This window comes from Dendrobium catenatum, unplaced genomic scaffold (assembly GCF_001605985.2).
Source record: "Dendrobium catenatum unplaced genomic scaffold, ASM160598v2 fragScaff_scaffold_249, whole genome shotgun sequence".
NCBI lineage: Eukaryota > Viridiplantae > Streptophyta > Magnoliopsida > Asparagales > Orchidaceae > Dendrobium > Dendrobium catenatum.
In genome coordinates this window covers 1547248-1574366 of record NW_021318711.1, presented here as the reverse complement: position 1 = coordinate 1574366, position 27119 = coordinate 1547248, and the positions used below count along the sequence as shown (strand labels likewise).

The window sequence follows — 27119 nt, the reverse complement described above, 5'->3', positions numbered from 1 at the left end:
TTCAAAGAAGATTTTATGGTGCAGCTTCCAATATATATTAGTGCACATTGAACTTCGATCAGTTTAGCTCAAATTAAAATATGGATTCACATTTTATGATTTGGCTTAGCATCTGCCACCATAATATATATATATATATATATCTTCACTTCCACACTGAGGAATAGAGTTTCTTGAAGATGGTGGAATTGGTGTGGATTTAAATTCTAAACTTTTCTCATGAATATAGCAAGCAGAGCAGAAGCAGAAGGTTCTGAAGAAGGAAAGCTGCAACTGTGAATATGTAGATCTAATTCATGATCTGGAGCAATTTCCTCTTAGTTAGGGACTTGCCTCTACTAATATGTGCTCATTGGTCTCTTGCCTTGCCTCCATCTAGTATTCTATCGTGGATCCGAGTCCCTATCTTAAAGGGTTTGATTAGTTCTTGCTCTAAGCCTACAGGGCCTTTCATTTCTTATAAAAGATGAAGGATTGGTGAAGACAATGGATTTAGGATCCAATTGGTCTTCATTCACCTCATCTGCTAAAAGGATGGAGGGGTCCGCTACGAGCGAAGAAGATGACGGACGTGTACGGAGTTAGATATACAAAATACGTATATCATTTAGGGGTTGTTTGGTTAATTTTCCGAAAAAGAATACTATGGAGTTTTTTTTTTTTTTAATGTAAAGTAAATGCATGATCACTTTTTTTGTTTGGTTTGAAATAAAGTGAATCAATGTAAATTACAAGAAAGTTATGATCGGGGTGGCTGACAAGGAGGGGTGGCTGCCAGCGAGGGGAGGTGCTAGGTGGTGGTGGCCGACGGGGAGTGGTGACTGACGGCGAGGGCAAGGGCGGTGGTTGGCGGTGGCAATGGCGGTGCATTTGTAGTGTATTTGAAATTCATCTAAATATGAGGAATTTCAAATACACTCAAAAGACACTAACTGGGTTATTGGGAATGCGCTCCTTTTACACTTTATATCTATTTCAAATTAAACACCAAAATTTCTAAAACCCCTACATTTGAATTTCTTTACACCCTAAATGTAAAAAACCAAATAACCTCTTAGTAAAAATAAATAAATAAATAATCTTAGTAATATGTAAGTAAATTATCATTATTCCTCTAACTTGCTAATTTAAAAATGAGATATTTACATAAATACCTCTAAATTTTGGCAAATTTGACTTTTTATGCTCTTAGTTTATCTTCTTAGAAAAACATTTCTGAAAAATTATTTTGGATCAAAATAACCTCACCTTTGATAATGGATTTCATTTTTCGGCCCATTGCTTGCAATGTTAGTTCAAAATTAATTTAAACAATATACATACCAATTTCTGAAGTTTTCCATTAAAATATTAGATAAAAAGTTGTGATTGATCGAATTTAAAATTTTTGAACAAAACTTCTTATACCTATAAGGAACTATGATCAAAGTTTCTTGTTTTCATAAAATCTATATTTTGAAGATATAATTATTTAACATTTTATAGATAAGATGAATATTGTTATTATGTAAAAATGGGGGAAAATATACTAGTAGATATTGGACTATCATTGAAATTGTATAAATTATGCCACCCAAAATCTTTTTTATTGGTCACAAATCTCAATGCAAATATGAATCATAAATTTTCAAAATTAAATTTGGGAGCATCCAAATTTTAATTTCAGCAAGCTTATAGTCATATTGAACATCTTGAGGAGATGAACTCAATGACATCAAATTTAATCCAATCCGAGCCTAAATGAACCCAAATCAAATGATAAAAACTCATTTGGAAGCTTCAAAGCATTAATTGGATGATCCAATGATATCCAAATATGTCATGCCTTTAGTCAAATCAAACTGCTCGATTAGGCGAATCAAAATGAGCTTAGGTGATGCTCGACTCGATTACTCTTGAGTGGCTCGATTAGTACGAGTGAACCATGTGTGAGAACCTCAGGCGACATCTGCAGTTGCAAATTGCAGGTACGTGTGACTACATAAGGCATATTGATGGACTTGCAGACTGTCGAAGGCTTGTGAGTGGCTCGTCGAGTTCGAGTTCAAGATTTGGCTCGCGAATTGAGCTCAAGCCAAGCCTGGCTCGAACTCGACTCAACTCATTTGCACCCCGACCATCGTCGCCAGACTAGGATTCTTCATCATACCTTCGTCGCCCACCAATTTATATCCCTCCGACCTCCGTCATCAGCTAACTATAGTCCTTTCTACCATCGACGCCCGACTACTATCCTTCCGACCATTGTCGTATGACTACGATCCCTTCGACCTCTGTCGCTCTAGCACAATTCTGCCAACCAAATGAACATGAAATCACCCTCTTTAGATCAGCTCTCATGACATTGAGTTTTTCAAGCCCCAACCATATAGAGTGCTTTATTTAATGTATATTAGTTATGACTTATGATTTTTCCTTCTTTTCAGGAGTTTCTACATAAAATTTTTGATATCTCTTATAAATGATGCACCCATAGGTGAACCGACAAGTTTTAGAATTAAAAAAAAAAAATCTAGACTTTAGTGGCGGTTATAACCGCTACTAAACTCCAGAAAACCGCCGCAAATTAAGAATTAGGTCGATTTCGTTTATTATTGTCGCGGTTATAACCGCTGCCTTTGTATTATTGCAGCGGTTATAACCGCTGCAAAAAATACGCATGCCGTAAATAGCTTCCCCGTCGGTCTTAAAACCGCCGCGGAAGGCCGTTGCAGCGCATTGCAAACACAGCGGTAATGTAGCGGTTCTAAAACCGCTGCAACGAAAATAGTAGCGGTTATAACCGCCGGAAAAGGTAAAAAATTGTGCTGCGAAAATCCTATTTTTTGGTAGTGACCAGCTATCTTATCTATTTGTGTTTTACATATTCATACACAGATAGGATGGTAAATTCATATATGTGCATCATAAGTCTGAAAGAAACTTTTTAATACATAATTTTTTTGAAAATAATAAAAATAATATCCTAAAAAAAATTATGATTATGATATGAGAATCAAAGCAGTACAAATGTCAAGGAAAAATATCGCTTGTTCTCCAAGCCCGCTTATAATTAAATAGCTGTATTATGACTCTTCCTCTTCCCTCCCCGTTTTCTTCTTATTCCTCCAATGGAAACCTTCGGAACCCGAAACAGAATCATTTTATTCTCTGTAAATCCTCACACCAGAAAGTCTCCTCTTTTGTTGATTTCGCACTAACATATGCTGCCGTGTTCTGTGTTAATTATTCTTCTTAATTTTCTCCTTTAAATTCCATTTCTTTTTCAGCTTCTAGCTTTATGGACGCTGGTGAGTCTGCTGACGGCCTGCGGCGATGTGTCGGCGGCCGAGGCAGGGAGGCGGGACTATGTGGCGGAGCTAACAGAGTTCGGGGGAGTCGGTGACGGCGTTACCAGCAACACCAAGGCGTTCCTCTACGCGGTGGCAAACCTCAGCCGGCGAGCCTCCGGCGGCTGCGGCGGCGGAGCTATGCTTGTGGTGCCGGCGGGGCGGTGGCTCACCGGTCCATTTAATCTCACCAGCCACTTTACCCTTTTTTTACACAGCGACGCCGTCATTCTTGCCAGCACGGTAACGCTTTTCATGGCTTCCTCTCCTCTTGGAAAAAATTTGGGACAAAAAATTGGCATGGTGAATTTGAAAATTTAAAATTTTATTTTGAGATTAGCTAAATATAAAATTCAATTTAGTATATTTGTTTTTAAAATAATTTTAAACTTTTTATTCAATTAAATTTAAGGGTGATAATAAAAATCATTTTCTCATTGCAAATTTTAGTTGGGAACAATTTTCTTATTACTTTTTACATCAATTTTCTAGCATAAAAATTTTTTTAAATAAAAAAAGATCAAAAACTGTCTCAAACGAGATTAATTATTCTGTGCGGACACCGGACGCCGTCTGGAGGCAAATCAGATCATATCACGTCACCTTCTTGCTATATACCGCAGATGTTTACCCGCGGTGTACCGGGTGATATGGCGCTCTCTGATTTGCCTCCGGACATAGAGCTACGTCCGGTGTCTGCACAGAATAATTTCTCCTCAAACTAAGCCTTAATTGGGTGGGTGAAATGCTAATCCTATTAGAAATTAATTGCGAGCAAAGGAGGGTGAATGTAAATAAAAAAGATAAGAGAAATTAGGCTGAAATTTGGTATAGAAATTAGTATAAGATTGATTATTTTGGACTGAGTTAAGACAATTAATGGGGCTAAATTTGAATTTTCTTTAGATTTCTCTTTCATTGTGGGGCTGCTCATAAGTCAAATTTATTTTTTTAGGTTCATATGTTCGTTACTCATAAATTTAAAAGAAAAAGGGAGACCTTCCATCTCTCCACCTAACTTTGACCAAGAGCCACTATAGCCCTAATAGGACTCTTAAGCTTTTGATGAATTCAATTTGGGTTTTAAGAAAAAAAAAATTCAATTTGGGTTTTTGTTTGGTATTTGGTTAAGACAACCCCATTTATTTTGAGAGAAATTAGTGTTTAAGATCTTGTCCGATGCACAAAAATTCAACAGATAAATAAATAATGGAGATGACAAGAGAATATCAAAACTTTTTTAGGTGGAAAATCAAAAGAGGAAAAAATCATGAGGTCTTGTCTGGATGAAAAAATTTCATTATATTCATGTAGATTACAAAAGCCGACCAGTCCCTAACTTGAAGAAAGCAAAATTACAATAGTTTGGAAAGTTGGACACGCTTCGCATGGAAACTCAAGAATTTGCAATAGTCATGATCGAAAAACAGACATGAAAAGTTTAGTGGTGATGACCGGGAGAAGGTTTAGCAAAAAATTGTTAATGAAAGTAGCCTATTAGACGGATTGAGTGGCAACAATCATGAAGAGATTCAGCAAGTGTGGCGGCACTTGAGAGGAGATCTCGCAATAGTCAATAGATAGACAAAAGCCTGAAGGCAAGTGATGGCCCAGATGAAAATTTACAGTGATGGTGGATGGTCATGAAGAGATCCAATAGTAGCCAACAAATAGGCGTAAGTATGGTGACAGTTGAGAAGAGATCCAATAGCGGACAATGAACAAACGAAAATTTAGAGACTGCCGCTAGTCGGGATAAGATCTAGTGGCAGCGTTGGTTGGAGAATGCAAGAGAGCGTCTTAGTTTTCTCCTCTCTCTCTCTCTCTCTCTCTCTCTCTCTCTCTCTCTCTCTCTCTCTCTCTCTCTCTCTCTCTACCCCCTCATGTGAAGAACATGGATTTATTTAGAGTTTTTTTGGGAATAGCATGCCCCCGTAAAGATGAAGAAAATTTAGGGTAAATTGGGAGTGTTCCATCGGATTGCCCATATTGATTCCCTTAATCATGGAGCATCTTTCAACCATTTAAGTGCTTAGTAATGTGAAAATTGAGAGATATTGGGCTCGTTGGATTTGCCTTGTCGAGCGCTCGATTCGACTACAAACCAGACTAATTTAGATGTCATTTGAATATCCAATTAATGCTTTGAAACTCTAAAATATGTTTTAAGCTCTCAATTTTAGCTCATTTGAACTCGGATTGAATTGATTTTGAAATTATTGTGTTTGTCTTGCTGATATATTCAATTTAATAAAAAGTTTATTGAAACTGGAGTTTAAATAGTCCCAAATTTTATTTTAAGTTTAAATACTCCCAAATTTTATTTTAAAATCTTCTGATTCATATCTGATCACAGCGATTTTTTGGTGGCATATCACTTATTATACCTAAGGTCACAATATATATTCGCAATGACAATTTATTTATTTATTTCCGAACTTTTGGGCTGATGAAAAAAAAAAAATTGTACTTTAAACTTTCGCCTAAATATTTTTGAAGAATCAAAATAATCTTCAACTATATTTAAATATCAATTTGATCTCTCGATTCCTTAAAAGATGATCAAATCAGTCTTTCTATTTAAACAATTAAGTAAATAAAATGAAACTTTTAAATAGTTTTTCGTAACTCTTTAAATGGAAATCAAACATTCTCTCTTCAATTACATTTTTAAATCTTTAAAGGAGAAAATGGAACTATTAATGGACAAGGGCAATTTTGGTGGGATAAATTCCACAAGAAAGAGCTCAACTCTACTCGTGGACACCTCTTGGAACTTATGTACTCGAAGAACATTCTCATCACCAATCTCACCTTCATCAACTCCCCGTTCTGGAACCTTCATCCCGTTTATTGCAAGTTAGTATTTGTTTTTTTAGCATTTTGATCAATTAAGATAAACTCACACGTATAATCCGTACGTAAGACTTAAATTCAATATCTTTTGGTTGATAGATAAAACTCTCAACCAACAGATCAAGATGAGCCCATAAAGTTAGTTCTTTTAGTTGGACTTTATTTGGAACAGTTTTCTCACTGCTTTCTAAAACAGCTTTGTAATATAAAAATTTTTACTTCAATTTTTTTTAACTAAAAATAGTTTTAAGAAGCAATAAAAAATGATGTCTTAATTTTTAATTTATTAATTGGGATTAATTGAACTTTAATATGCAGAAATGTTGTCATAGCTAACATTACCATACTGGCTCCAGTGGACTCTCCCAACACCGACGGCATCAATCCAGGTCAAATTATAAAGCAACAAGAGTTTTTTTTTCCCCCAAAACTCTTCATAAAAATTCGAACTTTGATGTCACAGACTCATGCTCCAACGTCATAATCGAGGACAACTTCATCATCTCCGGCGACGACTGCGTCGCCATTAAAAGCGGCTGGGATGAATACGGCATCCGCGTTGGCATCCCGAGCGAGCAAATCACCGTCCGCCGCCTCACCTGCATCTCCCCCACCAGCGCCGTCATCGCCATAGGCAGCGAAATGTCCGGCGGAGTCCGCCAAATCTTCGCTGAAAATATAACCGCCATCAACTCCGAATCGGCTCTTCGCATCAAAACCGCCGTCGGTCGCGGCGGCTTCGTCCGCGACGTGTTCGTCCAAGGCATGACTCTTCACACGATGAAGTACGTCTTGTGGTTCGCCGTAAGCTACGGAAACCATCCCGATGATGGCTGGGATCCGGCGGCGTTGCCGGAGATTGAGAATAAGTATTGGTGACGTTTTTGCGGAGAATGTGACGATGGTGGGGAGATTGGAAGGGATTCAGAAGGTTAGGTTTAGGGATATTTTTCTGTGGAATTTGACGGCGAGGCCGAGCGCGGCGGTGGCGGCGAAGAAGGTGCAGTGGAATTGTAGCTATGTAGAGGGGGCAGCGTACAAGGTGAGTCCGAAGCCCTGCGATGAGTTGGGGAAGGCGGGTGAGCCGTTCGATTTTCGAGTGGTGGATCTGAACCGTCCGTAGGAACAGAGGGGACGAGCACTCTGAACATACATAGAATTCCTAATTGAAAAAAATTGGGACCTAATTTTAAAAGGATAAATTTTAAAAAATTTATATGTGTGTATGTTTGTTGTTTTAAATAGCATGAAATAAAATTATTTTGATTTTCATATTAATTTCAAAATTTTGAAGTTTTTTGTCATAAAATATATGATAAAATAGCGAAATATTAAGGTATTTATATGTAATTAGTAAAATAAAAAAGAATATTTTTATTTATTTATTTAAATAACACACAAAATTTTAAATAAAACAAAATGATATCATTTATATAAATTTCTTTTCAATGTAAAATACATCTTTCTATGTTTATATTTTGATGTGATTGAAATACTAAAAAGTTATATAAATAAATATTTATACTATAATATCTAAATCATATAAAAAATCTTATTATTATCACCTTATTAAAAATAAAAAATATATTTTGATATCATTTAAATACTAAAATTATATAAATAAATATAACAATTTATATGTTAAATATATAAATATATAAAAATTCTATGATACATTTTTTTTATTATTATTTAAGGTTAAGACAATGTCCCATGCCATGTTATTAATGGCTATATCAAATTAAGAAATATGTGCTCCTTAGGCTTCATTTGGGACAGCTTTCTTACTGTTTCTTAAAACAGCTTTCTAGTACAAAATTTTCAAACAACAGTGTTCAAATACATTACTTTAAGAAGCAGTAAAAAAACTATCCTAAACGAAGCCTAAGCCTTTATCAGAACAAATGGTTACTGTGAAAACAATAAGGTAATGAAAGGATAAAGCATTAAAATTTTGTGAACCTCGTCTATTCTAGGCTAAGTTATGAGAGGAAGAAAAAAACAAGCAGCTAGTTTCAAATTAAAGTAATGAGAGCTCAATACATTATGAATAAATCTTGCCACTATTTTCCAGTTACACAAACATAGCCAACAAAACAACAACAAGAAATCTTTCATAAGATTTACAGATGAAGAGAGTTCAATCTAGTGAACTGGATCAGGATTGTAGTTCAAAGACTCTCTGTAGATGAGTAGTTTGATATCTTCTTCAGTTACTGCCGGTTGTTCGAATTCGAAACTGAAGGGTGTATGGCTAACAGGTTCATCGTTTATGTCATGAAGAGAAGCTAAATATGGGTGAGAAAGAGCTTCATCAACTGAAGAAAGAAGAAATCTTTCATCATTTATGTAATCAGAATGAGAACCAGTACAGAATTCCAGAAAAAAAATAGTTTCATACCTGTAATTCTCTTGCTTGGGTCGAATACTAGCATTCTCTCAAGTAAATCCCTGGCTCCAGGAGACATGCTAGGAAACCTGAGGGAAAATTGCTGCTTTGGATAATGTGGAAGCTGTCTTACGTATCTCCTGGCGTTATCACTTCGAAGAAACCCAAGGCTAGAGTCATCTGGGGAACCTATCAGCTTTTCAATAAGGAAAAAAAGTGAGTTGCAGAGGGAACCTGTTAAACTTTTGAAATATATGGGGTTATATAGCATCAGCTATATGAGCTGATAAGTAGATTATCCTGTATATTATTGTCATCGTCATTAGCCTTGTAACAATCGCATAAGGTTGGCTTTATCAATCCCAATCTTCCATTGACGAAAATCTTGTTAAACAATTTGTAATCATGCAAAGTTTAGTCTTGTCCTTTTTCTCCCTAATATTTCAACCTTGATTTACTTAACCGCCTCATAAGTTTATCTTCTAGCTTTTGTTGTACATGCCCATACATGTTCATTAAGTGCTACTTCAACCCTCTATAATTTAGGCTTCGTTAGATACGGCTTTAAACCATTACTTTCTCTCAACTTTCAAGAAATTTTTGTACTAAAAAACAGTTTTACAAAGCAGTAAGAAAGTGATCCCAAACGAAGCCTTAATCATTTATTAATCTATCACATCTATTATTTTACCACCATATTCATCTTAAGATTCACATCTATGTCAAACACAACTTCACTTCACTTCTTTAGCACCAACACTCAAATCCCTAAATAGATTTTTAGCTCTACATCTATAAGAAGATTGGTAAGAATCCCATAAAAAGCATCCTATTTGGCAATCGATTGTGGTCAGGAAATGAAAAGAATTACATTAAACTGGTAACTAAATCAAGCATCTAATAAGCCATACTTAAAAGAAAGGTTAAATGTACCATATTTGACAAAAACTAATGCAAGCAAAAATTAGAAAAACTCTAATTTTTGCAAGCAAAAGAAAAGACTGCCTAAGAACATAAGAAAATACACAAAATACTCAAAAATAGATAAAATATGACATTTAAACAAAATACATCTTTTTTAAGATAAAGACGACCCTTACAAACTTATGACATAAAAACAAACACCTAAACTTGTTTTTCTTGATTTGAGAAGAAAGATATAATTGGCGTCGAACTTGCGGAGAGAAGAAAGAGGTAAGAAGCCGAGACGATGGACAGGACAAGCTCGCAAGCTTTCCCAAGAAGAAGAAGAAGAATAATGAAATAAGCTCGCAAGCTTTTCCACGAAAAACTTCCAAAAATCCCACACATAAAAATTCTTTTTGCTTACAAAACACTTAATATTTATAGGAGAAAAGGGGCAGCCAAACAACCCAAAATACCCCCAAATAAACCATTAAAACAAGGGAAGATAGAAGGCCAAGGAGCTATACAGGAACAGCACCCAAAGAGCCACAAAGGGGGCCAGCATTCAGTCTAGAAACAGAACCCGAACAGCCACACATAAAACCGAAAAAAGGAAGCCAAGAGGGAAGGAACGGAAAGCCAAAGGGGGAACCGAAACAGGCAAGCCAGGGGAAAGGAACGGGCAGTTCAGGGAACCGGAACAGGCAACCAAAGGGAATCGGAACAGGAAGCTAGGGGACCGGAACAGGCAGTCAAAGGGGGAGGAACGGGCTTCACAGGGAACCGCAAAAGGCAGCCAAGGGGGAAAGGAACCATCGACGGGAAGGGGAGCCAAGTGGGGAAACGAACAAGACAATAGAGAGGGGGGGGGGGGGGGCAATGAACTCAAATAATTTCAAATTAATGAATTGAATAAGTAATAGCTCAACATTAATGAGCTGACTTTTAGTAGAGGTTATTGAAGCTTACTAAAATTACAACCAAAAATGATTTGACCCCCCTTTGCCTACATCAAAAACTCAATTAAATACACACACCAACAAGTAATAGCAAGGACAAGGACACAAACACCTAATAGAACATCCAAATCTCACGACAATACAAAGAGACTCACCACTATAAGTAATCTTCAAAACTTGCAAAGCACTTCTAGAATGTACATCCAACACAACACACCCAAAAATTAACAAAAGTTTGAAATTTTATTTTGCTACTCAATGAATAATTTTTGTCTCAAGTTCCTATATATAAGCCAAAGAAGATAAATATAGTAGCTTTTCAAAAACCATCAAGATTTGATTAAATACAGCAAGTTTCAATACTTCATATACATGCAATTCTGTAAGTTCTCAAAATTTACCAGACAAAATAGCTCTCAATTTTCAGAAAATAGTTCAAAAAACTTGTGTTACAATACCAGTCAAATAAACTGAAAAAATAGTAAAGTGTCATCGTAGAAAAGTCACCAGTATGCTACAGTATGCAAGATGGCTGATTGCTATGAACTATGATCCTTGTTGAGTGCTATAGTCCCAGGAGATCACTGATTGTTATGATCCCAAGAGTCAAGAGCCAAAGAATGAAACAAAGAGAAATCGCATGCTATAATTTCGAAAATATAAAGCCGGTGAGTTCTACAGTTCCAAGAAATCTTCCTTAAATGCATGAAAAAGAAAAATAAGGCTTCGTTTGGGACGGCTTTCTTACTTCTTCATAAAGAAGCTTTCTAGTACAAAAATTAAAAAATTTTGTACTAGAAAGCTGCTTTAAGAACCATAAAGAAAGCCGTCCCAAACGAAGCCTAAATCTTTGGGTCGTTGTAGAGTTGCCACCCTCCACTTTGTAGAATGGCATGAATCGCATGGACGAACCTTTTAGAAATATTATTTCCATGTTTAACATCAAAAAGCTCCTATAGTCCTATGTTTTACTATATCAGCCATTTTGGTTATGATACTAAACTGGACAGATTTAAGATTAAGAGGATAACCAAAGAGGAAAACAAAAAGAACAAAGCAATTGAATAACTATTAGCCTCATTCCAAGGGGAACTAGAATTTCATACCTCAGTGATCAACCTAAGTTGATGTACATAGTCCTTTCCTGGAAATAAAGGCTCTCTGGTCACGATTTCCCCAAGAATGCACCCAACGGACCAAATATCGATGGCCGCAGTATACTCAGAACAGTTAAGGAGCAATTCTGGTGCTCTATACCAACGAGTAACAACATATTCTGTCATGAAGTCTGCTTCTGATGTTGTTCTTGCCAAACCAAAATCTCCAATTTTAAGATCACAATTTGCATTCAGGAACAGGTTATTAGGCTTAAGATCACGATGTAACACATGTGCTGAGTGTACATATTTTAGTCCTCGTAGTATCTGATAGAGGAAATACTGCAGGTATAAAAGATGACATCAGAAGATGATAAGGTTATAACAGAAAATGAAATAGCTTTGCTTTGTACATGCAAAAGCCAACATAAATGAACTAGGAGCTAAATCAAAGTTGATCTGGTCAAAAAAATCATATCAAATAGAAAAAAAGAAGCAACATTTGGATTCCAGAAAAAATAAAATGCTGATTTCAAGAAGACTAATATTTTGTAGATCCAAGCTCCTCGGAGAGCTTATTTTCAATCCAGACAAAAGAAATTCGCAAACGGAGGCCTTCCGATGACCCGGTTAGGAAAGTTGAGATATTAAATTTGACTTATGTTAAGAAAGGTAGAGGTAGAACGAAAAAGACTTGGTTAGAAAATATTAGAAATCAACTTTCTTTATTAGATTTGAATAAGAATTTGACTTTTAACATGACACAATGGCGAAAAAAATTCATGTAGCCGACCCCATGTACTAACAAAGGCTTGATGATGTTGTTGTTGTTGTTGTTGTACAAAAGAAATTCGCATGTCCATAGAGAGTCTACAAACAGGAAATAGCAAATGTAGTTACATTTTACTTTAGAACCTAACTGTAGCACAATCATATCTTCATAACATAACCATTATCTTTAGAGTATGAGCTGAACAAAATAAGCCTAGCAGTCTAAACTCCAACTAAAAATCATAATAATATGATTTCAGATTTCAAATCTGCAGTACTTGTACTTCGAGAAATTATTCTTAAATCTATTATTATGATAAACGCAAGAAATTAGAGGACTTGAAAAACCATATTAACCTGTTATGAAAAATTCATGTACAAACCTGACAATGATCATCATTCAATGACTGGTTGGAGCGAATTATTTGATGAAGATCTGTATCCATGAGTTCATAAACAATATAGACATCATTGAAAGTTTCCTTATTTGGAGGGCGGATGATGTCCTTGATGGCAATTATCTAAGAAATGGAAAAATAGCTTAGTTCTTTCAGGTATGGCTTGATATCAGAAAAATGGCATTAGAGCTGAAAGGAATGCAGCTGAAACATTAATTAGAAAAATTGAGGAAAATAATTCCATCAAGAAAGTTGCAGTCGCTTGTAAAGAAAATACCTGTGCAGAAGTTTTCATGCCATTGTGAATATAGTGGATCAATGAACTATTTTAAATTTCATCACCATTGTCACAATCATCATCAACAGTCTTGATGAAAATATCAAAGAGCGTGCTAGTTAGAAATAAAGAAAAAGAACTTCAGTTTGCATTGTTTCTTTGTTTTGTTAATGATTAAACATGCCTATGATGTTTTTCTTGTTGAGAATAGATTGTGTTCTCTAATATTTTAACTTCCTTTTTAGGTTTGATTAGTTGTTGTTAGCATCCCAATTCAATCAAACATTATCATGAACAATCCTGGTTTCAACTTTTAGGGTTTCCTACTCTTCAAGATTTAAGGATTTCTATTACTACAGGTTTCCTATTCTTCCTTACAGTTGTTGTTTTCTACCTGTCATTGCTGAAATTCCTACGAAGTTATTGATTGCCACGGTCAAGAGTTTACTTGATTTTATTGATTGCTAGTCCTAGAATTCTTATAGTTATTGATAAGTATAGTCTATAAGCTACCTTTGTTGCCTCCTGGTTTTCCTTTATGGATATAAATGTATGGAAATTCTAAAGAAAAAACTGCTTCCTACGAAGAGATAAGAGAATTGGAGCTTGAAGATTTTTTGCAAGCTCGTAGAACTAATAAAGCATGCAAAAGCAATTGAACTGTTAAAATCTCAACCGTCCCTTAACACTTGATCTTACAGTTAGGATGAGACTCCGTGGGAGGCTCACTTGGATCATGCCGATCTCTGTTAAATCCCAGCCGTCGTCCCTTGACACTTGATCCCACGGCCAGAATGAGAATCCATGGGAGGCTCACTTGGATCACGTCAATCTCCTATATTTTGGTGGCTGATTTAGGAAATGATTATATTAATGCAATTATGCATGATTATATAGTTTTATGTTTCTTTATTAATAAATATTGTATAAATTTATAAATAGAGATAATTTTTTATAATAAAATTAAACTTTTCCCTCTCCAATTTTTTGAATTTAACATGATATCAGAGTCTTCATTGCCTTGGCCGGCATTCTTAGTTTTTCTTTACTGCCGGAATTTTTGAGGGAAGGCCCAACCTTCCCTTCAGAAATGAAAGGGAGCATATTCTGGCTTGTTTATTCCTGCATACGTCCATCCGAGAGGGGGAGAGTGTCTCATCCCGCGACCTTTTTGTTTGATCGAGAGAAACAAATGCCTAGTGCGTTTCGTCTGGAGGAGTCAAGTGAGAACCCTGCGGTCTCTGCGTTCGATCGAGAGAGACGAATGTCTAGTAAACCCCTCTGGCATGCGCGCGATCGAACGAGACAAGATAGACTAATGGCCAGAAGATTTTGCAAGTGTCTGGGAGCTGATTGAGCGGGATTGACCTCAATGTTCATGTGATCAAGGGCAAGTCGGTTCTTGCGTTCTGCTTCCTACTCGTGTACTACCAGAGCAGCCAAGCAAGTGAGAGAGCTTTTCCTTTCGATCTTCTTTGTGCGGTTAGAGAAAGCACATGAGACCCCTCTCATGTGTGCCTTCCTAGGGGCCGAACTGAGTGAAAAAGAGGATCAAGAGAGGGAGAGAGTAGGAACTACGTACGTGTGTGCCTAAATAGGGAAGACAACCTTCGTGTGTTTGCTAGAGTCGAACCGAGCAAGGAACAAGCAATTGAAGAGCTGTTGAACATGCCATCAAATCCTCCACTCGAAGAGCCTCTCCTTGCCCCAAATCCCAACTGCTTCTACATGTTCTCGATCTGCTACCGTTAGATCTAGGAGATGTACAAGAAGGTCAAAGCCTCCTTCTAGATAGCAAAAAAAAGTCAACCTCTCTCAAGATCTACAAAACTAGAATCAATCCCTCCAATTGGACGAACGCCACTTCATAACCCACGTTCTCGCCTTCTTCACTATCGTTGATGGAATCATCAATGAGAATCTTGTCGGTCAGATTTGGACTGAAGTCAGTTTGCTGGATTCGAAGCATGTTGATGGAACGATCATGATATGTGGAGTTGCCTAGACAATGCGCGCAATGGGGAAGAAGATGGATTTCTTGGTCGTAAGGCAATTCACTGTATGGTCCAGTGCATGCTTATGGTGACTGAAGAGTTGGTGAGCACGCAGATCGTGAAGTACGCTACTTCCCTAATTAGAGACTCAATTGTGGATATCGAGGGGGAGGCTACAGAGAGATTAGAAGCACATTATCCTACCCTAAAGGAGCTAGCGCTTCCTGGTTCTCCAGGTTCCCACCACCAGCCTTCATTGCCAAAATTTTGAGGAATACTGGATCCCATTGCCGGCCTTCATAGCAAGAATTCTGAGAAACTTCGTGCATCCAAGACCGAGTAAAGATCGAGCAGAAGTGAGTGCAGAACCTCCTCCTCTATGTGTTTAGAAAGAGCCGAGAGTTCCCTCTCATGCGGGAACAAGGACAAGAAAAAATGCAAGACTTGCACTCTCTCTTACGATCAGAACAGAGGAATCAGAGGCTTTGCGTGCACCTGTACTGGCCTATCGAATAGGAGTCTGTTCAGGTGGAGTCGGATGACCTGCGAAGGAGGAGATCTGCGTGTTAAATGTTGAGTCGCTTGAGATGTGTGTTTCTACTCCTATCCTTGAAGCTTGCCGCAGCCATATTTTTTTTCCATTTTTACTATTGTGCCTTTATTGCTAACCTTCTCTTGAGAACCAAGAGGGAAACAGACCCGAAGGACGATTAATCCACTTTCCCAGCTGTCCCACCATCGGCCTTTATTTCCATTTCCAGTATCTTGAGGGCTACTATTCAACACAACCTTCATTGTTGCCCCGCACCTTGCAAGCTTGATTGATATAGCCTTCATCGCTATCATTTGCTGCTTTCGCAATATCTGAAGCTAATTCCTCTCAAAGTTTTGACCAAATGAAGGACTCTATGGTGCACCAAGGGACTTGATAACTCTACTTTTCTGTGACTAATTATCAAGCTGGGAATAACAGATCTATATTCCCCGGCTTGAGGGAGAATTTTTAATCCCAGTCATCCATTGACACTTGATCCCACGGCTAGGATGAAAATCCGTGGGAGGCTCACTTGGATCATGCCAATCTTTGTTAAATCCCAGTCATCCCTTGATACTTGATCCCACAGCCAAGATGAGAATCCGTGGAAGGCTTACTTGGATAATGTCGATCTCTTTCTATATTTGGGTGGCTGATTTAGGAAGGATTATATTAAGGCAATTATGCATGATTATGTTGTTATTTGTTTTTTTTTAATTAAGACATATTGTATAGATCTATAAACAGAGATAGATTTGTATAATAAAATTAATTTTTTCCCTCTCCAATTTTTTGAATTTAACAATCCACTTTCCCTGTTGTCCCACCACCGGCCCTTATTGTCGTTTATGGTATCTTGAGGGCTATTGTTCAACGCATCCTTTATTGCTACCCTGCACCTTGCTGGCTATTGAGATAGCCTTCATCGCTATCATTTGCCGCAACAATGTTTAAAACTAATTCCTCTCAAAACTTTTACCAAATGAAGGACTTTATGGTACACCAAGAGACTTGATAACTCAACTTTTCTAGGACTAATTACCAAGTTGAAAATGTATGATATGTATTTCCCAACTTGAGGGAGAGTGTTAAAATCTCAGCCGTCCCTTGACACTTGATCCCACGGCCAGGATGGGAATCCGTGGAAGACTCACTTGGATCACATCAATCTCTGTTAATCTCAACCAATGTGAACTCCCGCACTCTTAGCAAACCTTGCCAACACATGCTCCATCCAAGGGAACTACTAAGGCAATCAAAAGGTTGTCGAAGAAAGCGGAAGCAGCATGGTATGAGAAGAAGCAAATGGATAAGATAATACCCACCTGAACAAGGAATGAGTCAAATAGAAGGAAGCACGCCAAGAGAACAATACCTGGGAGGCAATTCCCCAAGCCTTCATCTCTAATACATGGTTGTCACAAATCCAAAACTTCTAGCGAAAAATAGCCAAAGCCTAGGTAGCAAGAATAAGGATGATATGTATGATACCGGTCTGTAATTTTTTTTTTTTTTTTTTTTTAACGTATTTTTTTTTTTTTTTTTTTTTTTGAACGTTGAGCAAATCTGTTAGGTCATGTGGAGGTGGGTCATGTGTAGGCCTGAACCAACAGATGCAACACAATAATGTGGCAATAATGGAAAACAAGAAAGAAAGGAAGGAAATGAATAACTAAATGGGTGACCTCCTCCAGGTCGACCCCACGTAGTGGGATAAAGGCTTGATGTTGTTGTTGTTATATAATATCTATTATAATATTATATTATATTATTATATCAAATTATGTTATTAACTTGCAATATTATATTTCAACATTATGAAGAGGAAAGTTGAGATATTAGATTTGAAAGGTAGAGGTAAACCTAAAAAGACTTGTTTAGAAAATATTAGAAATGATCTTTCTTTATTAGATTTAAATGAGAATTTGACTTTTAACAGGACACAATGTCAAAAAAATATTCATGTAGCCGACCCCATGTAGTGGGACAAAGGCTTACTGTTGTTGTTGTTGTTGTTGAGGAGGAGGAAGTACAACAACAGTGCAATGCAATTCATGCAAATATCATATAATAGTGATGTATTTTATTATTTATGCAAAGGTAGCCATTCAAGCTTAGTTATAGTCAACATTTCAAAGCGAATCACTTTGGATAAAGAATATGTTTACAACAGATTAAATAAGATGAGTTCAGTTTAAGACTTTAAGTTTATATTACATTTGATTGATTAAGATAATTGAGTTGTAATTTTGGATAAACCATATTTTTTGGCTACTTTAATTGGGAAAATATTCTAAAACAAGTTAAGCTCAATGGGGATTCGAGATTTATGAAATTTTCATTGAATAAAGGTTTGAGTGAACTCTTCTTAACTCATTGTAAGTTGATATTAGTTTATTATGTTAGTCTGAGTACTAACATGGTCGATATTAAATGATGAATTCATAATTTTATCATTTGGAGTTTATTACATGAAATATGTGTAGTTGAATCAATTTTTTTATAAATGGGTATGTTCGAAAATTATAATTTCAAGAGCATCTTTAAATATTAAAATTGTTGTTTGTGTTTAGTGTTCATGTCCTAACTCTCTCTAATTTTTATTTTGAGTATTATTTCAATTTTATGATCTAGAATCTCCTAAATCTAGAGTTTATACAACACTGTTGTCTTTGGGCTAATAGATTTACTCATTGATCTAATTTAGGCTGTTGACACTTGCTTATTGAGGGATGAACATTCCTTCTTTATTAGAGACATTTTATTTAACATTACTGCATTTAATATATATTTTATATCATGCTTTATTTATTTATATTTTTTCCTATGTTCATATTAATGTGACATGTGATGCTTAATTAACTTTACCAAGTTAATAGCTCTATAAATTTAATGCCCTTGAAATGAACCATATGATGGGATAATTTATTAAACATGAAAAATATGCTTATTGCCATAAAACAAATTTGTTCATACTAATTATGGGTTGAATATAGTGATATGAAGTCTTGTCGTGTTATTAATGAAATCATTGTTATAACACCTAGCACATGACATAAGAGGCATATAAGCTATACATATATGCTGAATGCATATAATTGTTACTAATGGCCTTTTGTTCATATGATTGATCTGCCGGGTTACGACCCTACAAGGGATAGATGAACTACAATATGTTGGTGTCGTGAAAACCTTTGTTTTTGTTTTAGGATATTATGAGGGATCGAGATATAACATAATAATCAATAATTTTAATGAGTCATTAATGGATAAAAAATAAGAATGATACAGGCGCATGTGAATGCTTTAACATTTGTATACTATGTCATATTGAGTGGGTTTCATCCACTGAATTTGTTTCTCGGAAAGTCACACATTAATTTTTAAGATTTCAAATTATTATTTTGCATCATTCAATAAAGAACTTAGATTTATGCTCAAACAACATGAGAATGTTTTAAGGTTATATAGTTATCTATGTGATATATCAGCAATTTAATTATATCTCTACTTAGATGATTTCTTACAATGGATACGATACTTGGATGTCATTGATTTTCATACTAATCTTATTCTTAAAGCAATTAATGGAAAATAAACTTATCCACTACTAATAGTAAATATCAAAGATATCTTATAAAGAGGAAAACATGATGAGATCCATATATTTTTCTATAAGAAATGCAATAAATAAGCCAAAATCTGCTTGACAAATATTAAAAAAAAAACATTTGTTGAGATAGACTTTCTCATTTCTAAAAGATTGATGTGAAATCCATCAGAGCAGTTATATGATTTAAGTGATTAGAGATATACGGCTAGATATTATTGTTGGAGTTTTGTGATTGGATATGCTGAAGTTCTATTTCTACAACTATGTCTCCTTTTGCATCTGAAAATTATGACTAAATTTTCCCTTAGATTTTCATTCAATGGTTGCTTTGTTTTTTTATGCAAAGGTACTGGAAAGGATTAAGGATCTATTACATTACAATTAAGCTACTCCAACAAGTTTTAAGGTGGAATGTAGTTGGATGTAGAACTTATACTTATGTCCAAAACTTGAAACTCATTTGAAATTTGTTTGAATTTTAATTGGTTTAAAATTGAAAGAGATTTACTCTGACTTGAGATTGATTGTTCAATTCAACTTGAGATCATCCTATATATATACTTGATTTGTAATTACAAAATATTTATAAAATTAAAAAACTTAATTTGAATTAGCTTGAAACACAACTCGAACTAAATCACGCTAACTCAATTAAAACTTTAGTCAAAATCAACGTATCTGATTTTGAGTTCAGGCTAGCTCACTAGAATTCCACATAATACCACACATATTTGAATGGTATCAAGTGGTATGAAGCCCTTGGGATTGTTTGATCAAATATTCCCATAATGGATCGCAGTTGTGACTCATCTTGAATGTGATCTCAACGATGAAAAAACTATAGGATCTATTGACTGATTCTTTCTTTTAATGAAGGGGACATTATGATTATAAAAGTGAGTTTTAGTTACATTAAAAAATTACTCTTAACTAGTTTCTATTAAACTGACGGTTGGATGTGATGTTCCTTCTAGACTTCTCCTTGATCGATTGAGGGACTAAAGATTCATGGAAGTGGTTATCTTCTTGTACAAGTGAGTGGCATGATTTGGTGACTTCTTTACCTTCCACTCAATTTTTGTTTTCTAAATAGTAGTTTTTATTAATTTAGTTTACTTGTGTGGTTGATTTTTGCCAAGTTTGACACTTTGTATTTTTACAATGGTGTGATTTCCAATTGAGTGTATGGCTTACATGTTTTCAATTTTTTGCGCATTAGTTTTGATAGAATGCTATCAAAAGCTAAGATTTGTGCAAGTTTCTTCATATTTCAATTTTTTTATTAAAGAAAATACATGTTTTCAAAATTAAAGTTTGTAATATGTAAATTTACATGTGCTTATGTGATTTCATAAAAATCATAACATATTTACACTAGCAAACTCAAGACTTTTGTCCTTCATCACTAAGACATGTATTAAAAGGTTGCTTGTAGCTAGTTAGATTGAATCAAATATCACGCCAATAAAAAGATCTCAAATTTGCAGGTGACAAGAAAATTTTCCATATGCCCATCCATCCCATGCAGGTAGTGTGAGATTTAAACACAACTTCCAAATTGTTTGGATGTTGGAAGAAAGTTGCCAGCCTTTTTAATGCCTAAGCATCATTTGAAGTTCATGTACTATTGAATATATGCTATGAAGATTGGCTGAACAATTTCATCTCTAAAAACATTTAAAGAAAAAAGCTAATGGATGATGAAGCTGCATATTCTGAGATATCTGAGCTCTGAATTTGATCATTCTTAAAGCATGACTTAGATCCAGAAATTTCTTAGACATTCAAAATGATAAAATAACAACGAAATCTTACATTTTCATGATTCAAATGACGAAGAAGCATTATTTCTCTTAAGGTTCTCTTAGCATCAACTCTATTGTCAAATGCATTGCCAATCTTCTTGATAGCAACCTCTTCACGTGTCTTTGAATTCACTGCAGCACTGTGCAAAAAATCATGTTCAGCCATAAGCATCGAAAGGCATAAAAGAAATATATAAAAGATTCCAATCCAGTTTAAAGACTGCAGCTTCAATGTCAATTAATAAACACAAAAACACTGAGGATTAGGCTTCATTTGGGACCGCTTTCTTACTGCTTCTTGAAGCAGCCTTTTAGTACAAAAAAATTAACTTTTATACTAGAAAACTGCTTCAAGAAGTAATAAGAAAGCTGTCCCAAAAGTTGTCTTATCAGGAACAGAAAAATTGCTTTTCTTAAAGCACACTTCAATGCTTTGCTCCTCTCTAGAAATACTTCTAATGGTTCTAATCCTTAACAACCAACAGCAGCTAGTCATTACAAATTTGAATCTAGAAGCCAATTTATATAATTTTTTATAAGATTAGAAATTTGCAATACAACGGACTCAAAATATAGGCAACTAACTCCAATATATTCCAAAATATAACTCCGCAAAATAAATGCCTCCAACCTTACGCTGTCCATCATCCTGATATTCAAGAATGAGGTCCAGTCCAATATATCTCTAAGCCCATGGGAAAGCTCTATGCGCTAAGAAAGGAATGGTTTTCAGTTTTTCATTGACGTAGAACAAAAGAATGAGAAAATTTTATTTTGAAAGAAATAATTTTGAGAAGAATTATTTTAAAAGAATTAATTTGAAAAAATTGTTATGGTAGCGGCAGTAGCCCTTTAATTATATAAGAGTTTATTATTAATATTCATATGAGCTCGAAATGAAGATTCACTAATCAACCATACATGGGATGGATATGGAAGACCAAGGTCATTTACCCTTTTCAAAGCTAGAATTTTGGAGCTTTCATCAAGATTATTTTCAAGACTTCTCAAAATTTGCATAAACATGGAAAATATCCAAACTCCATCAAATTCCATGCAAGATGGAACGACCAAGAGTCGGAAATGGAGAAACAAGCTAGCAAAATTAATATGGTAAGTCAAGCAAATTTTCAAACAATCAAAACAACAACAAAAAGTAATGAAATGTATGTTTTTATCCTATTTTCCTATCTACTACTTCAAATGCTATTAATACCCATGTACTCCCTTTAAATGAGATGGAATGGAATGGAATGCATTTGATGTAATATGAGTTGCAAATAACTTGGACTTGGTGGTCTACTCCTTTAGCTCTCCAAATAAAAATTATTATTGGAGCCATAATTTCAAGCTTCCACACTTGAGCAAACTGCAAAAGAATGGCTTTTACCTTTCAACTCTCACTAATCTCAATACCAAAACATCTATATACAACCAATAAATTGATCCCCCAAAACCCCAATTAATCTTCCCTAATAATGGTCGTTATAACATCAAATCTCAAATGGAGAGATTCCAGCACACCAACCAAATCAACCCTAGGGCTTCTCATCATGAGGTCTAGCCAAAATTCCAAAACTACCAAGAATATCAACTCCTAATGCCTTCAATTCTTGGCTTCAACAAATAAATGTTTTTCACAAAAATGATCCTATAAGTATCCTCCCAAAAGATTAAAACTAAAATATCCCCAAATTATGAAAAAGTGCCTTCAGATCTTCCAAAAAAATAGAAACACAATAAAAATCTATAAAATATAAAAAACAAAAATTAACCCCTCTACGTTGAGTACGCTCAAGCTCCATCCTCCATATTAAACTAAGGGCCCAAAATTCAAATTCAATTCAAGCAAGCAGAGAAGTCAATATCACATAAAAGGTTATCATGTAAATCAAGCTCAAATTTTTTCACCAATAAGAATTTGACGTATGCCCTCCAATCAAATGGTTAACTTGGAAAGCGTTAGACACCATTATATTATGATTTTTTCCAAAGCCTTTATGTTCTCCAATCATAAACATTTGAGCTTTTGATTCTACAAGATACATTTGATAGAACACAAAACCCTTTATCAATCTGTGTCAACTTAAAATTGTCCACTCAGTAAGTCATGATCTTCTGATGACCCGGTTAGAAAAGTTGAGATATTAGATTTAACTTATGTTAAAAAAGATAGAGATAGACCTAAAAATACTTGGTTTAAAATTATTAGAAATGATCTTTCTTTATTAGATTTAAATGAGAATTTGACTTTTAACATGAAACAATGGCGAAAAATGATTCATGTAGCTGACACCACGTAGTGGGACAAAGGGTTGATGTTGTTGTTCTTGTATGATGAAAAAATTCATACTTGTCAACAAAACAAGTTGGATCAACTTCCTCTACTAACTAAAAGGAACACAACCCATGACCCATCTAAGAATAAGAGTGAATTGTCCCTTCTCTTACAAAGAAGAGAATCATTGCAATGACCAATCTATGAGAGATTCTATACTACCAAGAGAGTCATAGCAACGAACACTCTATAAGAGAATATAAATTGCTAACTTTGATTGAAAGTGATCTCCCTTATGGGATAGGTGATTAAGCATGGAAACTTATGCTTATAGAAACTTTTGAACCAAGAAAATGAAGTCCTCGTAAGAGAGGAATCTTTGGGCAATGTTTATCATCGTTTTTCCTCCTAAAAACATAATTTTCACTCATCTTGAAGTTGAACGGTTAGCCCTCACATCCACAATATTTCTAAGGCACTATTTGATTATATTTTACAAGCATAGCATGGTAACATGCGTTGTCGCAATGCATGCAAAAATAAAATTGCTCATGCATAGACAATCTTCTTTCCTTCCTACACACATCCGCTCTCCATTTGTATCTGCACACAACCAAGCTCCTCTCTTAAATCCTAATTGTGCCCACTCATGCAAGCTAGAGATGATAGAATCAAATATTTCTGACCCTCCACTATGAAGTTTGCTTAAACGTAATAAGGTGAAATATGCCCTAAGCTACACTCTATTCAAAGCTCTTCCTCCATCATCACAAACTAACATATATCTTGACCACTAAGATAGCCATTATGCCTATGTGAAACCACCTAGCCGTATTGAAATTATATCCCATAGTTATAACCATTTTCACTAAATAAAATCCATCTTCTTCATCAATCATACAGAAAATCCAATTCTTCTCCATCAATCATACCCGCCAACTATTCTTCATCAATCAAACCCTCCTATAACAAGCCAGTCAAAAGTTTTGGTAAGAAAAACATGAAATTGTAATTTATTCACAAAAATTTCCCGAAAGGAAAAATGAGAGGAATATGAAAATTTGTATTACATCGCACAACTCACTCAAGTTCATGTATGAATGTTATAAACATTAAAATAAAGCAATAAATTCCATTTTAAGTACTTTGAAATTCCAAATAAATTTTAAATATTAAAGATGGTGACAAACTATTTAAAGTTAAATCATCACAGATTGGAAGAACAGAAAGTGTTGTTGGATACCAAAGAGTGAGAAAAATGGTATGAATGATAAAATTTATTGACATGTTGGAAAGAGTTTAAAAAATTAGATTGAATCTTTTGTTGAAATATCTAGTACCAATGTCTTGAAGCAATACTTATAAATGGTTGATTTCTATTAAGATGTGATAAAGATATTGTTAGGGATGAAGAGTAAACACCACAATGACAAAAAAAGCAAGAAAGTTAAAGCGGTGAAGAATAAAGGACATCGGGATTTAACGTGAAAAAATCCAAAATTGAGAAAAAAACACAGATCCACACTACAAGAAATCCACTATGAAAATTGGGACAAATAAGTACAGTTCTCTCTTCTCTCTCACTCTCTCCTTGCTTCTCTTCTTACATGCGCCATTCTCAATGTCTGACATAGCAAGAAATACAAGAGAAAGCCAGTTATAACCACCAAGGGACGCAAATTTTGAGAAAAAACGAGAAATAAAACTGTCCAATCCTACTCGCAACACTGCGACGCTCAAGCCTCTGTCTGATGACGTTGTGGCGCTCAAACTCGCAGCGTTGCGGTGTCGAATCCAAAGAACTATGGTGTTCTGCTCTCTGTCATTCAATATTGGGGCGCTCGGGAACACAACTCCGAGGCGTTGTACAAAAAAAATATATCGGAAGAGGTCTGAAGCAATAGAACAATCTGATTGATCAACACAATCAGATTCCACGTATAACAGATATAATGGCATGCACCGTACCGTATATTTTACAAGGTACTCGCTGTAATTACGGTTGCACCAAGCGCCCATATATCCCAACCAACAAAGTATCATTCAAAATTTTCACTACACAGTCAAATTTCTTGCTCAAAGCTTCACCATAAATAGACGCACAGCCAAATAAATCTAGAAAATTTGTAAGGTCAGACATCCCAACTCATGTTTCCTTGCTCAAAATTATCGATACCAAACTCCGAATTGCATTTTTGAACAAAAATACCCATTTCATTGCACGCTATCAAGGATTTTTTCTCATAGTTCTTTAAATATCTTCGTTTTCCTTTCCACTTGTAACACATATATCCCTCAGTGCGAGTAAAGCAGGGGTTTCACTTTCCCTAAGCTCAAAAAACGAGTTCCTTCAACTCACAGAAGACAAACAACAAATAACATGGGAGCAACAAAAACTACTTCCATCAACAAAATCAAAAGCTCAAAATTTGGTACAAAGAAAGAAGAGCATAGCATACCAGACAATGCCATAAGCACCTCTGCCCACCGGCCGTAAGGGTGGAACGTATTTGGTAGAGACCTCGAATAGGTTGCCGTAAATATTGTACTGCACATACCGACCGCCATGAGTAAGAACTCCCTTTATCTGCCCCTCACCGGAAGCAGAACCCGACTCCATTGCCTCCGTTCAACAAACTCCCTCCTTTCTTCCCCTACTTGTCAAAATAAAGCAGGCGGATGGGGATCTACAGCTGTGAAGAACGGGAATAGATAGAAAGGAGGCGACTTGAGCTGAAATCCGTGAAAATGGGAAGGTTAACGTTGTTTTCCCTTTCTTTCGGCCACTTTTAATAAAGCTTTATATTTAGCTTTTCATCTTACCTTCCTCGCATCTCAGTGTTCAACACACGAGAAAGAGATAATAGCAAGCCAAACTTTTTTGAGTTGAAAGCAAATTGAGAAGACGAGTTGAACGACTGCCAGCGAGCGTGGAAAGGTCAAAAGGCATGAGCTTTGCCTCTCTTCCCTTATCTTTCCCTAAAAAATCAAAAACTTCGCCTCTCACACAGATGCAGAAAACATCACTGTGGAAATTAGTACACGATGAGTCGATCAAACATCACGGCGGCACCCACATAGAGAAAGAACCGCAACACAACGTTTTCAGCTTATTTATTTTTTAGACAATATTTTTTTATTTTTTTCTCTGTTAAAACAAAATAAATTTTGATGCTCTTGCTTATTTTATTTTTATAGAAATTTAACAAAAAATTTATATCTAAGAAGATCTATTTCGTTTTTCATAAATTTAATTATTCTATTTAATTATTAATATTGAAAATTAATGCACATAATTAAGTAGTAATAATTCTTAATAACTACAATTAAAACTAATGAAATGATTAGTTGGTTATTAATTCAAGTTTTTTCAACCATTTCTTGTTAATGATAGTTACTTAACAATTACTCTAATAATTAATGAATATAATAATTTATTTCATGTATAATTATTATAAATAAATATTAATATATTAATAATGTAAATTTATTTATTTCATTTTGGTTAGATGAATAAATAATTAGTTCCTATTTTTTCGAAATAATAAATCAATAACTCACTTATACCAACCTAATTAAAAGAAATAATCATTAATAAGACCTTAATAATTATTCTAATTAGTTATTGTCAGCCTATTTAATCTCTAATTAGTCTAATTAATCCAAAAACTCCATATGAAAACATTCTTATAATTTTCAAATTTTATGGAAAAACTTGCTTTGCTTTTAAAAATATATAATTATAATACATTTTAGCTTAATTACTCTTTAGAAATAGCATTTGAATCAAGTTTTAATTCAAATCAATTCAAGTAAATCTTGCTCACGACAAACTTTATAAACAATCCACAATTACAACCAAGATAATTTCGCCCAAAAAAAGTTTTTAGCGTATTTTTCTAAGAAATAAAT

At 35.0% G+C, this 27119-nt stretch overlaps 1 protein-coding gene and 1 pseudogene across 2 annotated transcripts; one reads left to right on the top strand and one right to left on the bottom strand.

Moving 5' to 3' along the window:
- Positions 1–3027: 3027 nt before the first annotated feature.
- On the top strand, positions 3028–7425 carry LOC110098253 (annotated as a pseudogene).
- Positions 7426–8183: 758 nt separating this feature from the next.
- On the bottom strand, positions 8184–26306 carry LOC110098268 (mitogen-activated protein kinase 2). 2 transcript variants are annotated; one of them, XM_020825030.2, is made up of 7 exons: positions 26031–26306; positions 25667–25940; positions 20940–21069; positions 12691–12828; positions 11546–11878; positions 8587–8770; positions 8184–8503 (listed from the first exon to the last, which is right to left on the bottom strand). In XM_020825030.2, exons 2-7 carry the CDS (start codon positions 25825–25827, stop codon positions 8331–8333), a joined length of 1119 nt encoding a protein of 372 aa, XP_020680689.1. In that variant the 5' UTR covers positions 25828–25940; positions 26031–26306; the 3' UTR covers positions 8184–8330. The 2 variants fall into 2 exon arrangements, with proteins under 2 accessions (XP_020680689.1, XP_020680688.1); XM_020825029.2 differs by having other exon boundaries at positions 25667–26306.
- Between the last annotated feature and the right edge of the window lie 813 nt (positions 26307–27119).